Source organism: Semicossyphus pulcher, unplaced genomic scaffold (assembly GCF_022749685.1).
Source record: "Semicossyphus pulcher isolate SPU_LCO1_2020_fin unplaced genomic scaffold, fSemPul1.0.p SCAF_21, whole genome shotgun sequence".
NCBI lineage: Eukaryota > Metazoa > Chordata > Actinopteri > Labriformes > Labridae > Semicossyphus > Semicossyphus pulcher.
Genome location: NW_027211695.1, coordinates 6,276,702 through 6,289,437, shown reverse-complemented (window position 1 = coordinate 6,289,437; position 12,736 = coordinate 6,276,702). Strand labels below are relative to the sequence as shown.

The 12,736-nt window shown below is 41.8% G+C and overlaps 1 protein-coding gene across 1 annotated transcript in view; it reads left to right on the top strand.

The window, feature by feature from the left end:
- The window catches only part of LOC138600967 (phospholipid-transporting ATPase ABCA1), a 173,481-nt gene that overhangs the window by 18,545 nt on the left and 142,200 nt on the right, over positions 1-12,736 (top strand). The window contains exons 9-11 of the mRNA XM_069672533.1: positions 5,878-6,017; positions 6,700-6,816; positions 11,111-11,308. Coding sequence (XP_069528634.1) covers positions 5,878-6,017; positions 6,700-6,816; positions 11,111-11,308 — 455 coding nt within the window. The remainder of the gene's footprint in view (positions 1-5,877; positions 6,018-6,699; positions 6,817-11,110; positions 11,309-12,736) is intronic.

Genomic DNA, 12,736 nt, shown 5'->3' with positions numbered 1-12,736 from the left:
TTACACTACTGAAAGCTGCTTCTTTCTGAGAGACTGACTTCAATCACATGAGCTCACGCTTATTTGACTCTGTTGGAAAGCTGCGAGACATCACTTGATTTGTGCTGCTTGCTGGATATAAAATGCTTTATCGATGCATGGGGTAGTTCACTCAAGACTGGCATGTCAAATTAGGCGTACATGCATGCTGTATATGTGAATCTGTCTATTTGAGTGTGCATTGCATGAATTCCCCTGAATATGGGCACCTATAGAGTAATATTCTTCTCAGTGTGTGCAGTGGTAGTCTCACATGCGCGGCAGTTTGTGTGTGTGTGTTGCACCAGCATCCGCAGTGTGTTGACAGCACTGCCTCTCTGTAGTGTCAGATTGAGCCCATCTCCAGGGTGCGACTCAAATTGATTAAATTTGCCAGGTAAGTTGAGGGGCCGACTTGAGGCTCCAAGCAATTATTTGACTGTGGCTAAACCTGCTGTAAAGAACAGCTTCACTTGTCCTTTCATGGCGCTGCTTTGTAATAAAGAAAAGATCTGTTGTCAGAGAGAACCGCGCAGCTCGCAGCTCTTGAGAATGTGTAACCTCTGTAATCTGATGCTCCCTTTAGCACACAGAATATCAAAAAGTGAACCATCTTTCCCATGATACAGAGATACCTAATCTGTGAGTGTTATTCATTTGACACTGCCATCTCTATTCATGCTCCATTGTCAACTACAATTCTGGATCCTTTGTGGGTTGTAATTGGCCCCAGCATGCTCAAGGTTCATTTGCATTCCTGTCTATTTTCATAATCTCTTTCATAGTGACAACATCATTTTCAAATCAAAATGTATGGAGAGGAAGTGCCCAGAGAGGCAGAGGGATTGGAATTGAACTGTAGGCTGAAATTATGCAGCAAGTATGGCTGGAAAATATTGGTTTGTCTCCGTGTAGCACCAAAACGTTGCTCTGTAGCACCCCTAGTGGTCAAAACCTCCTAAAAGTGCCTTTAAAATGGTTTTCAGCTTTAAGCGTAACCGCACCATATGTCGTTTAACAATCGCAATGTGCACATGTGCAACAGTGACATCGCAGGATGTGCGATGGTGAGGCAAATTAAGTGAAACGCGTCAAGCTGCTACTTTTTTGTTGTTAGCTGCAAAATGAAATCTTGCCAGTTTCTCGTTTCCCATGACTGTTATAGAGAAAAAGGCCCATCTGTTATCACATTAGTGCAGCTTTTCACCAGAGCACAGAGTGAACTGACCGCTGTGCAGCAGAGTCCATGTGTCGCCTGCCTGTAAACTGTAAACAACCCGCAGCGCTCCTGCCGATCATGTTGAGGCAGACGCTCCGTTAAGTGGCGTTCCGAGGTTGCTTATAAGTGAGTGTATTCTCGCTATCAACGCAACCTCGTCACGTTGCTGGTCAATGCTAAGTGTACATAAACGGACGGTTAACGGAGCGGAGCGAGTGTTTATTTTCAGCGGCTGCACCTGCAGCGCACACGCGGCGTGAGGTTGTGTGCCGACAGGAAGTAGGACATACGTTAAAACTGACATGACATGGTAGAGGACATACCGTAAAAGTCTTTGTATTTATTTTAAGAAACTTGTCGCTCTATGTGAACTCTCCCTACTTTTCATAAGGCTGTAAGAGTCGCTTAACCAAATGTGGTACAAGTAGGAGAAGGGTTTCGTTAGAAGATAATAGACGTAAAAGTCCGAAATAATAAGTACATAGAAGTACTATACACATATAAGTATAAAACTTATCACAATGTCAGTTTTTGTCAATATCATGCAGCCCTAATGCACACACACATTTCTTAGCTCTCTGCCCTCTCAATCACTCAGGTAAATTGGCACCCAATTGTTCAAAGGTGATAAGTATACGCCTTCTCTCATGTTCAGTACATTCAGTCCATTTTGTCTGACTGTTTCTGATACATCTAATAGAATCTCTTCTTTTACTTAGACCAAAAGTCTTTCAGTCTATAGCCACATTTTTCCAAGAGACACCTAACAGCAGAGAGCGACTGAGCCGTGTCTCACACACATTTCCTCTCTTTTAAGTGTTATGTTTGCAGGAAGTGGCATCTGTGCAGTCTGCGGAGGTAACAGCTGGCCAGACTCAGACTAAGGGGTAGCCATTAGCTGCCCGCACACAGGCCTCCCAGGAGCACCTGGGAAAGAAGGCCAGCAGGCAGAAAGGCTAACATTTAATTGCACTGGAAATGGCCGCTAAAATCTCCCTGATGGGGGAATGGCTGCCCTGGTGAGACGAGAGGGAGAGGGGAGGTTTTCTTGCTGTCCTGACAGAGGAGACAGGAAAAAAGGGACGGATAATAGCGCTAATGTAATGACATGTGTCGAACAAAGGGACAGTTAGCGACAAATCAAAAAGGCAGACGGTCATATTGACGTGCAGGCGACGCAGCGGATTGATCAATTGTCCGATTAACTGACACACAGCATGAATCACATATTTATGTCATAACAAAGCAGACACAATCCGAGCATAAGGTTGCACGCAGCGCAGGTCCTCATCTAACCTATTCATCGCTCTCCCAACCTGGCAATATCCACGTTGGCAGATCAGTTAAATTAATAATGATCGTACCGCTGCTGAGCATATTGGCTTTCATCCTCTGCTCCACACAAGCTTGTCCTTATGTACTCAGGACTGAACTAAGGTTGTGTTTCTTCTGCTTGTGTGTTTTACTTTTAATAACTTTTTATAAATACATCCACTTTGCAAACCTCTGGTCGCTCATGCGTGATGGAGTAACAGTAACTGACCCCAATATCCTCTTCAGGAGAGTTTTTTATTTCAGAAAGTCATGTAGGACACTCAGGAAAATCTTGCTTACTTAAGGGAGAACATGCATTGGTGTTTTCCAACAGATACAGTTAGATGGTAAGCTTTGTCGACAACAAAGTATAAGAAAAAATACTTAGCAAAGATGTAATGTTAGGCTTTTTAATTGTTTTAAATTTCAAACTAATTGATTAAATACTGATGGCAAGACAGCTTTTGAATAAAGGTGAGCTCACCTTGTAATCGGGTTACAGTAGTATACTTATTAAAGGATGAGGATGTAATCTAAGAGCTATTACAAAATTACACAGCTAACATTAACATTTTCCCCTTGTTGATGTTGATGGTTTTGTTTGGAAGCCTGAAAAAGAACTTACCTGAAAGACATAGCACTGAGAAACAAATAGTATTTCCACTGAGGTGACAAGTCATTATATTGAGAAACTTACTCTCAACATTACTCTCAAAATAATGACTTCTCTCAAGATTTCAAGTTACACTGAACCAAAATATAAACGCAACACTTTTGTTTTTGCTCCCATTTTTGTGTGTGGCATAACAAGATGCTGATTAGACAGCATGATTATTGCACAGATGTGCCTTAGGCTGGCCACAATAAAAGGCCACCCATTGAGCATGTTTGGGATGCTCTGGATCGGCGTATACGACAGCGTGTTCCGGTTCCTGCCAGCAGCTTGGCACAGCCATTGAAGAGGGGCGGACCAACATTCCACAGGCCGCAATCAACAACCTGATCAACTCTATGCGAAGGAGATGTGTTACACTGCGTGAGGCAAATGGTGGCAAATGGTAAAACTGCACATTTTAGAGTGGCCTTTTATTGTGGCCAGCCTGAGGCACACCTGTGCAATAATCATGCTGTCTAATCAGCATCTTGATATGCCACACCTGTGAGGTGGATGGATTATCTCGGCAAAGGAGAAGTGCTCACTAACACAGATTTAGACAAATTGGTGAACCATATTTGAGAGATATAGGCCTTTTGTGTACATATACAAAGTCGTAGAGTTCAGTATTTCAAAATACTGAGATGTTGGTGAAAAGGGTCTTCCATAGTTTTGGTATGTAGTAATTGGCTATCGGGAAAGTCTTTCAAAACTTTCCCACTCATTAGATCCCCAGTGTTTCCAAAAGTGTCCATTGCTCCATAAGAAGGGCGTCCCACTTAAACAATGAGTAATACAAAGCCTGATTTCTACAGTTCTTGTTTTAACCATTGTCAAAGTACCTTAAAGTGAATAATAACACAAATGCAGAGACATATACAAATAAAAACACAGATTACCCAGAGGACAAAAATGACCTACAAAAGTGAAAGAATGTAAAATTAGTCGCAACAAGCAGAAAACATTCACAAAGGCTTTTAATGAGTAATGTGGGTTTTTATACTTAAGTTGTTGTGTCTTAACTTGCCCTGTTTAGTTTGTCATTCCTCTAGCGCGACTCATAAACAAGTGCATGCCACTCCCAACAATATGCTGCAGTAAACTATTATTATTAATAGTTTATTTGAAAAATAAGGGACAATGTACATTAATCAACATTCAAACAAAATGTAAATATACCCGAGTTATGCAAAAGGCTCATTTTCTTCCGTAGCCCCTTTTGCCAGATGATCCTAACACAAAAAAACAATTCAATAAGCACGTTACTTACAAATATACTAATTTGAGATAAAAACACATAATACAGACAGCGTTAAATAACATGAGTGGACAGAAGACAGCAGACAGTTCAAGCAGTCAGTGTTGACAATTTTGGTTGTCAACAAGCCGTTTCTCGACATTACACTTAAAAGAATGATGTGACGGGGACTCTCTTACTGTGGGACCGAATTCCATTGATGTGATGCTCTGAAGGAAAAGATTTTCTGAATGGGATTGTGCAGCCCCCCTCAACTGCACCTCGAGTTGCTAGTATGTTCATGTCATGTTGTCTCAAAGATTTCACAATGGTGGTTGTGTTGTGTTTGGTTTGTGTTCAGCATTAACAAGCACATCAATTTATTTGAGTCGCAAGGAACTGCTCTCTAATTTTTTTAAAATTACTTTTTAGAAAACCCAAAGTTTTAAAAGCTTATTGCACCACTTTCACAATAGAGGGCCGACTATGTGGTTTCATCTTGGCTCCAGTCATCAATTATAGCGTAATTACAGTTATCACTTCAGGAAAACAACACAGTTAGAAAATTAGGTTTGGACAATAGGGATGCTATGGCGCACTTCCTGTCGTTGTAGCCCAGCTGTCTGCTATGGGAGAAAGACTGGTCTGCCGTAGACGTCAGAGTGTAAGCAGGTAATTATACGTTTTTAATCGTATTTGACGCTGTCATTACATTTTATATTCGATTCTGCCTTTAGTAGTTGTATGGATTATAGTATATTTGTTGAAGATATCCGCTAATTTGTTTTTCCAGTTTGCCAGCAGCAGTCAGTAAAAAATCATTGCTTCGTGACATTAGATTTCCACCACTACAGCAACCTGTTGGAATGTTTCACAGCGCTGTAGCTAACCCTTAGTTGTCAATCAATACGATGATGCACTGGAGACGCCAAAGAGGAATATAAAGACAGTTCAGAGTTTGTTTGTAACCAAGCTGAGACCAACTCTGGAGAAAGGTCTCTGACATTTGTCACATTTTGACTTCTCTCAATGTGATTTTCTCAACTCACTGTTCAAAGTATTCAAATGTAGTTTAACGTGTCATATCAGGCCGATGTCTCTTCATTTCTTTAGAGGATATGTCTGCTTTAGTGAGGAGTATGAAAGTAAAAGGTCAAGATGTATGCTTTCATCAAACTGTGTTCATATCTGCTCACTCTGGTTGGAGGTTACTTCGATAGCTACATACACATTTCAAGCTCATGTGCAATATTTATCATGTTTGCTTCTTGGCTTCTGCAAGTTCAATGATTTCTCACAACTTCTTTCTCCTCTCTCCTCCCACGAAGGAGCGTACGTACGGTACACACACACAGGGTTCGGAGATTTAGAGCCACTTTCCCGGCCTCGCATTGACTTTCCCTGTCTTCTCCCCTCTCTTCTTCTCTTCTATAGATGGTTTTTGTCAGACTCTTGTCGACACCCTGGAGGGCACACCTGGCCTGCGCTACATTTGGAGCACCTTCAAGCCGTTACTGCAAGGGAAAGTCCTCTACGCACCTGATACACCTGCTGCTCGCCTCATCGTGAAGGAGGTTAGTCTAATAGTGAAAATCTAGCATATTTAGATGCACACACACTTTAAAAGTAGTTCAGTTTAGTGACAGCTAAAACGCTGTCTTGTTTGTGGACGATTTAATATCCTGTTTGCGCACGATCAGGCCTATAACGGTAATTTAATCAGCAAGTGTATGAAATGTGAAGACGCCTCATGTGGGAGGATGAAAAACAACGGATGTCACACTAAGTTACCACCTGGGGAAGGAAATAAAAATAACACAATCGTTAGTCAGGAGGCTGCGGCGAATGTGATGTATTTTCATGACAAGACATTTCTCCAAGATATTAGCATCATTTTGATAACTGCATAAGCAAAGCAAACAACAGGCAGGCGGTGAGGTTTCTGCCATGAGAATACATAATGAGTTCACAGCGAGCGGCCCGGTGCGAGCGGAGGAGGCCTCCGTTTCATACCAGACGTAGTCGGATTGTTTACAAGTCAGTGTTCAGGGGTAAATAACCCCATTTACATTAGTCACCACGGGGGGTGGCAGTGTTGGCAATGTGATGACTTCCTCCAGGGATTAGCTGAAATGTGCAGATGTGAACCACTTTCATGTCTGGATTGGCTCAGAGCGAACAGAAGCAGCTCCGTGGATATTATTACAGTCGGGGGAAGTTGAAATAAATGTTTAAGAAATTGTTTTTTTGTTTCAGGCAAATAGCACATTCAACGCCTTGGCTATGCTGAAAGAGCTGGCTGATTCGTGGGAAGAGCTGGGGCCACGTGTTTGGGACTTCCTTGAAAGTAGCCCTCAAGTCAACGCAATGCGGGTAAGACTCTCCAACTTGTGGAGACAGAATCCGTCTGTTTTGAAGTGAAAAACGAGAATGATGAGGCTTATGCAAACTGCAAGTAAGAATATACGTTACGTGGATATCAATTTGTTGCACCGTCTGTTAGATATGGAAACGGAGGGAGGAAAGTAATTATGGATAAGTGCAGGATAATTTTCATCCTGGCAGAAAGGATTATCCATAGAAGGTAGAGGACATAGACTCTTCGCCACCACTTCCCTCCCTCTCTCCTTCCCCTCTCCCTTTGCCTCGCGCCGCATTTCCTTGACACTGACATTACTCCAGTGTCACTCCAAATGAGCTTATAGGCAGCTGGAGGGAAGCAGACATCGGGCGCTCCATATAGCCAGGGTATTCATTACCCTAGCCCTAACCTTTACACAAATGGGCCGGCAATCCTCCTTTGTCTTCATTTTCTCCCAGCCCCGCCGCTTTCTCTCCCCAACCCCTCGCTAGGAAGCCCGGTGGCTCTCGGAGGTTTGTCATCTTCAGAGGTCCTTCAAGGTCGCAGACACATTTTACGCTTATGGACCAATTACCATCACCGCCACGACTACATGTTGAGAGGCAGCGTTTAAGGATGTGGAGCTGAGCAGGAGTGCGTACTGTAAAGAAATGTCTTAAAAAATACACATTAAATATGTAAATCCTTAATATTTCAGTCCTGGTTGATGCTGCGACAGCCCTGGTTGCCGTGGTAACAGTAAGGCGGTTTAATACTACATGCCCCAGAAGTCTGGAAGCAGCTTCTTCGAGAGGAGCAACTGTTGGTTTTAAAGTGCATGCCAAAAAGACTTCTACAGTCTGATTTCATGCTGAACATGTCCAAGTAGTTTTTCAGGTGTCAGTTAATTGTGCTACCTTTCTGAGAGATGTATAAGCTCACTATGGCAGATCTCTCTTTCTGCATTCCTGTTATGTTTGATGATCATGTTTGCGGCCAGTTAAAGGCTTTTAATGTGAAGTAGCAGCATTAGCTGTAATTAAATACTTGTCTGACACAAAGTGAAAAGAGCAAACAAACAGTTAGCGTTAGTGTAATTGTATCCGTGTTTGTGGCAGCTGGAATTCAGTTCAGAGATGGCAGACTCTCCCACATACTGTAAGAACAACTATACAGAGTGATAATGACTGAATATAAAGACATGAAATCACTGTTGCAGAAAAATTCTTGATTTCTTTAAGGGATGTTAATAATTAACCGACAATAAGAATGTTGACCGATTAATACTATAGGTTAAACAGTTAAAAAAAAAATATATAAAAATGTCTGAGTGGGTATTCTCCGCAGCAATCACAATCACCAGACTGTACACCAGACTAACCACACAGCATGTCCACATGATGCTCTTTCTTCATCAAAACCAGTCGACAAACTGTCTCCTACATGATAAGGACTGGTGTAGGCCCGGTAAGTCGAGCTGAAACGGCATTTCGAGAGTATCTAGCTTCCGTATCGTGACATATTTCCATGTGAAACATGACGTGCAGGCGGGACATATCATTAGAGGGATTTGATTTGATCGTTGAGAAGTGGGCATAGACAGACGTTCTCCACAGCGCAGTAGCTAGCTAGCGTTCTTGGTGCTCTGCGGCTAAATGTTGCAGATTGATTGGTTGAAAATGGTTGTTTCTTAGCTTTAATTTTGTTTTACAGGAAGAAAAAATGATCGGATTTTGATATATGAATACGAAGAAATTAGTGTATCATAACTTAATAAAGTGATGTTTTGATGCATTAAAAGACGCTCCTTAACCAAGAGAGTCCGCGAAGACATACGAGAAATGCGTGAGAGCTTGTGAGACAGTGCTGATTTTTTTCACATCGCATATTAATTTTAATATCCGTTTTTATTACAACTTGGTTATACATTTCAATTTACAATATTTGTTGATAGCCCAAGAGCGAGCGTGTGTCTGTCTGCAAATATTGAAGAGAGAGCACCCATCAGAATGATGGAGCGCTTGTCATCGGCCTCCGGCTGTTCTTTCTAAAAGTTATCTTTAATTCTTATCAGTAAATGGTTAATGACCGTTAACGAGGTCAAAAAAAGAAATCTAAATTAGCCTCGCTAATGTCTTTATTATTGTTGCTTTCACTCAATACTTTCAGTATAATCTGCAGCATAAACAAGGCCCATATTGTTTGCGGGAAACAACTTTTATGTCCTGAATATTCAATCATTAAAATCCACAGTTCCAAGTTGATTAAATGTCTGGACTTGTGCGATGCTTTTCGCTGATGTTAATTTAAAACATAGTAGATTGTTTTGTATTTATAGAGAAAAAATATACATTTCACTTCCTCCTCGAAAGATTCTCTCATGTCAAACAACTTTATTTGACACATGATTTAAAAACGTCTCTAAAAAAGTCTGTGGACCAAATGCCACCAAAAATGCTGCCACATGTAGTCATAGCCTGATGAAGAATTCACATACTGAGCAGGTTAACAGTTAGATTCAACTAGACAGTACTCTACCATTACTATTATAACATGACTAACACACTATAAAAGACCTGAACTTGATGTAACGCCCACTAATATGTGTGTACTAATTGTTTAGGTACATGTTTTAATTCACTTATTCTAGTCGTTTAAATTTCCTTTTCAGTGTATCTCTGTGTACTCGACAGGTATGTAATCACTGCTCAGATTAATGTTAGTTTATGTAGTTACACTGTCATTACAGGAACAGTCAGTGTTGTATTAATAATGGGGCGTTAATTCCACAGCAGCTTAAAAGGCTGTAAATACTGGGTGGGAGTGAGGGGAACGGTTAAATAGAGGGCAACACATTTAAACTAACAGGTGGGAGTAAAATTACCTTATTATGCAAGAGCTATTGTTTTAGCAGCTTTAAACCATTTATTCCACTTAACAATAACATTTACATATTCATGTATTGTATATACTGTATGAACTGTGGGGCCTTAGTGCAGTCGCAGTGCTACGTTTGCTCCCACATCACTTTTATTAAGTCGGTGCATGATGAGAGCTATCGCCGTTTGATTCATGACCCGAGGTGACCGACGGAGGCTTTCACGTCCCGTCAGTGAAAAGACTGAAAGGAGGGAAATTAGCATTTGCTTGTTTTTCTGTAGTGTGCTCTTCTGTTTCTCGTGTGTGTTTCTATATATATGTGTGTGTGTGTGTGTCAGCAGGGTTTTAATTTGCATTCATTTACACACTCTGCTCCCAAATGTATGCCTGTGCATATGCTGTGTATGTGTGTGTACGCTGTGGATTTGTGTGTGCTGTGTTTGAGCATCGCCTTGCTATAAAAACAGTGAATGCTTAAGTTCAACACTTCCATCTATTGATTGATTGATTGATCTTTATTAGGGCCGCGCGATATATTGTGTATTGAGTCACCTGCCTGTAAACTGTAAACATGAACGCGACGCTGCTGCCGTCACAGATCTTGTTAGTTATGCAAGGCGGTTTTCCAGTGTTTGTATTATCAGCAGCACCTCGTCCCGGTGCTCGTTAACACTGTGGCTACATGTATGCAGCGTGTCGCAGAGTGTTTACTCTTAGAATCTACACCTGCAGCGCACACATGGTGTGAGGTTGTGTCGAAGGAAGTCAGAGACGGCGAGCTTCCTTTTAATAAAGCTTCCGTCGCGAGCTAATCACGCTGATAAAACATATGTTTGAACACTCTTAGTTTGGTACATGACCTACTGTATAAGTAAGACAACTGCAGCTCACAAGTCAGTTTGTATTTTCTCTATAAAGAAACGTGTCGCTCCACCTGAACGCTCTACTTTTTCATGTGGGACTCGCTGAACCAAGAGTGATAAAAGTAGGATGGGAGTTTAGTTTTGTTAGAAGAAAATAAAACACAACAGTCCCAAATAATGTATGATCCTTAATTGTATATGTACATATAAACACACTACATTCATCTGGTTCATCAATATTGCAGATGTCACTTTCTTCTAATATCATGCAGCCCTAATCTTTATATCTTACATGTTGAAAACATTAAAGTAGACTCATAGTGAAACAAGAAAAACACTATAAACATAAAAGGGTAAACCTATACAACAATTTTAACGGCATAATACAACACAAAGCAAACTGTACATGTTCGTGTCAATAGCAAGTAAAACAAATGTAACCACCCATCACAACCTTTCCTCTCCTCTATACCAATCCTTCCTGATTACTTATGCTGAAAAATGAATCTTTCTTCCACAGAAGAACAAACTGACCTCCCATGCTTCTATAAAATAACACTACTTCACTTTCCATTGCATTCAGGCTTTGCTGGGGAATCCACTGTTTGCTGCCGCCCTTGACCAGCGTCTCGACGGCCCCGCATGGACGCCCGAGCAGCTGGCCAACTTCCTGTACAACGGGCCTCCCGAGGACCGTCCTCCCGGCATGCCTTCCCGCGACTGGCGAGACGTCTACAACACCACCACCCAAATCATGAAGCTCCTCTCCAACTTCCTCAGTGTATGTAACTCTTTTGTCTCTGCTTTTATTAAATGCGCCGCACCTCACAAACCTGGCTTCCTGCCCACTCATGCACCGGAGGGTTCTGTGACCTCCTCGGTAAAGTGAGAGATTGGATTTAAAAAAAAACAAAAAAGAAAAACAGGCTGTTCTTTGACATTTAAGACTTTTTAAAACAAAACTCTCTCTGGTGAGGAAATTGGTAATACATATTTTCTCTGCGCTCCTGCCTGTGTTCTCTCTTAGCCTCTCCCTTCTGTGTTATTTATCTGATTCACCTGATTTTACCCATCTGGTTCCTTTGGTTGGAGTTGATGTTAAAACAAGAGCTGTGTGACCTTTAAAGTGCTCAAAGGAAACTGTGTTTCTGTTCAAGACAAGTTTGGTAACTGACATATAATTAACATATATATATTACAATCTTTTTTACAGCATCAGTCCATTAAGATACGTAAACAATTAATGTATTTGCTAAAACAAGCTGCTTTCCCACTGGTCAAAAAACACCCGGCTTTTTTTTGGGAACACAAAACCTGTGTCGACACGCTAATCTCCGCCCCCTTTCCGGCATGATACTATGCTCCGTCGGTAACTTCTGCGACTACTCGTCATCTCAGCTACAAATTCCGCCCGTCTCTGTTCGAGCAGCGCTGGAACATCGTTCCACATTTGTCTCTTTAATTGATAGAAGCAATAATATTTGAAAATGGCGCCATAGCTGTGGAGAAAGTTGTACAAACAGCTCGTGGTTTCGCCCAACATTCCTACAACACCCAGCGTGCATTGCGCCGTTCCCTCTGAAAGGAACAGCCCGGCGAGAGACGCTGGAGTGACATACTACTGTTATCCAGTCAAGGATATTGACCACGCAGGCCATGGCTGAGAGCGGCACAGAATCTGAAATACGCCGAGAATATACCGGTGGATCATTGAAAAATCTTCAGGTCTGCAGTCTACATTTCAGACCTGACGATTTTGAACGAGACATGACATCGGAGGCGGGCGTCCTAGATTGAGGAAGTGTAGTTTAGCAAGCTCCCTGGCATCCGCCAGATGACACGTTTTACGTAGTCTGGTGGAGGTTTTCCAGAGCCCATTGGAGAAGCAGATAGCGTCCTCCAAAGGCACAGATACCACAATGACATTAGCTCCCTGTTATAGCATGACAGGACTGAGGTTTAAAATCAGTGAACTGGCCCTTTAAGAAAGTATTCTAGCAAAGGTTCTGTATCTCCGATATAATTGCTGCTCTCTAATTTCCTCCTTTATCTTTCTGTTCGTAACTGTGACACAGCTCCTGCAGAACAACAGGGGTGCTACAGCATGTAAGCACGGTGCTTTGTATCGAAGACACAATGTATCCATGTTAAACACGTTGCTTTTTGTTTCTCAGCTCTTTTGTTGCCGCATCTGTGCTCTGCTGCTGTT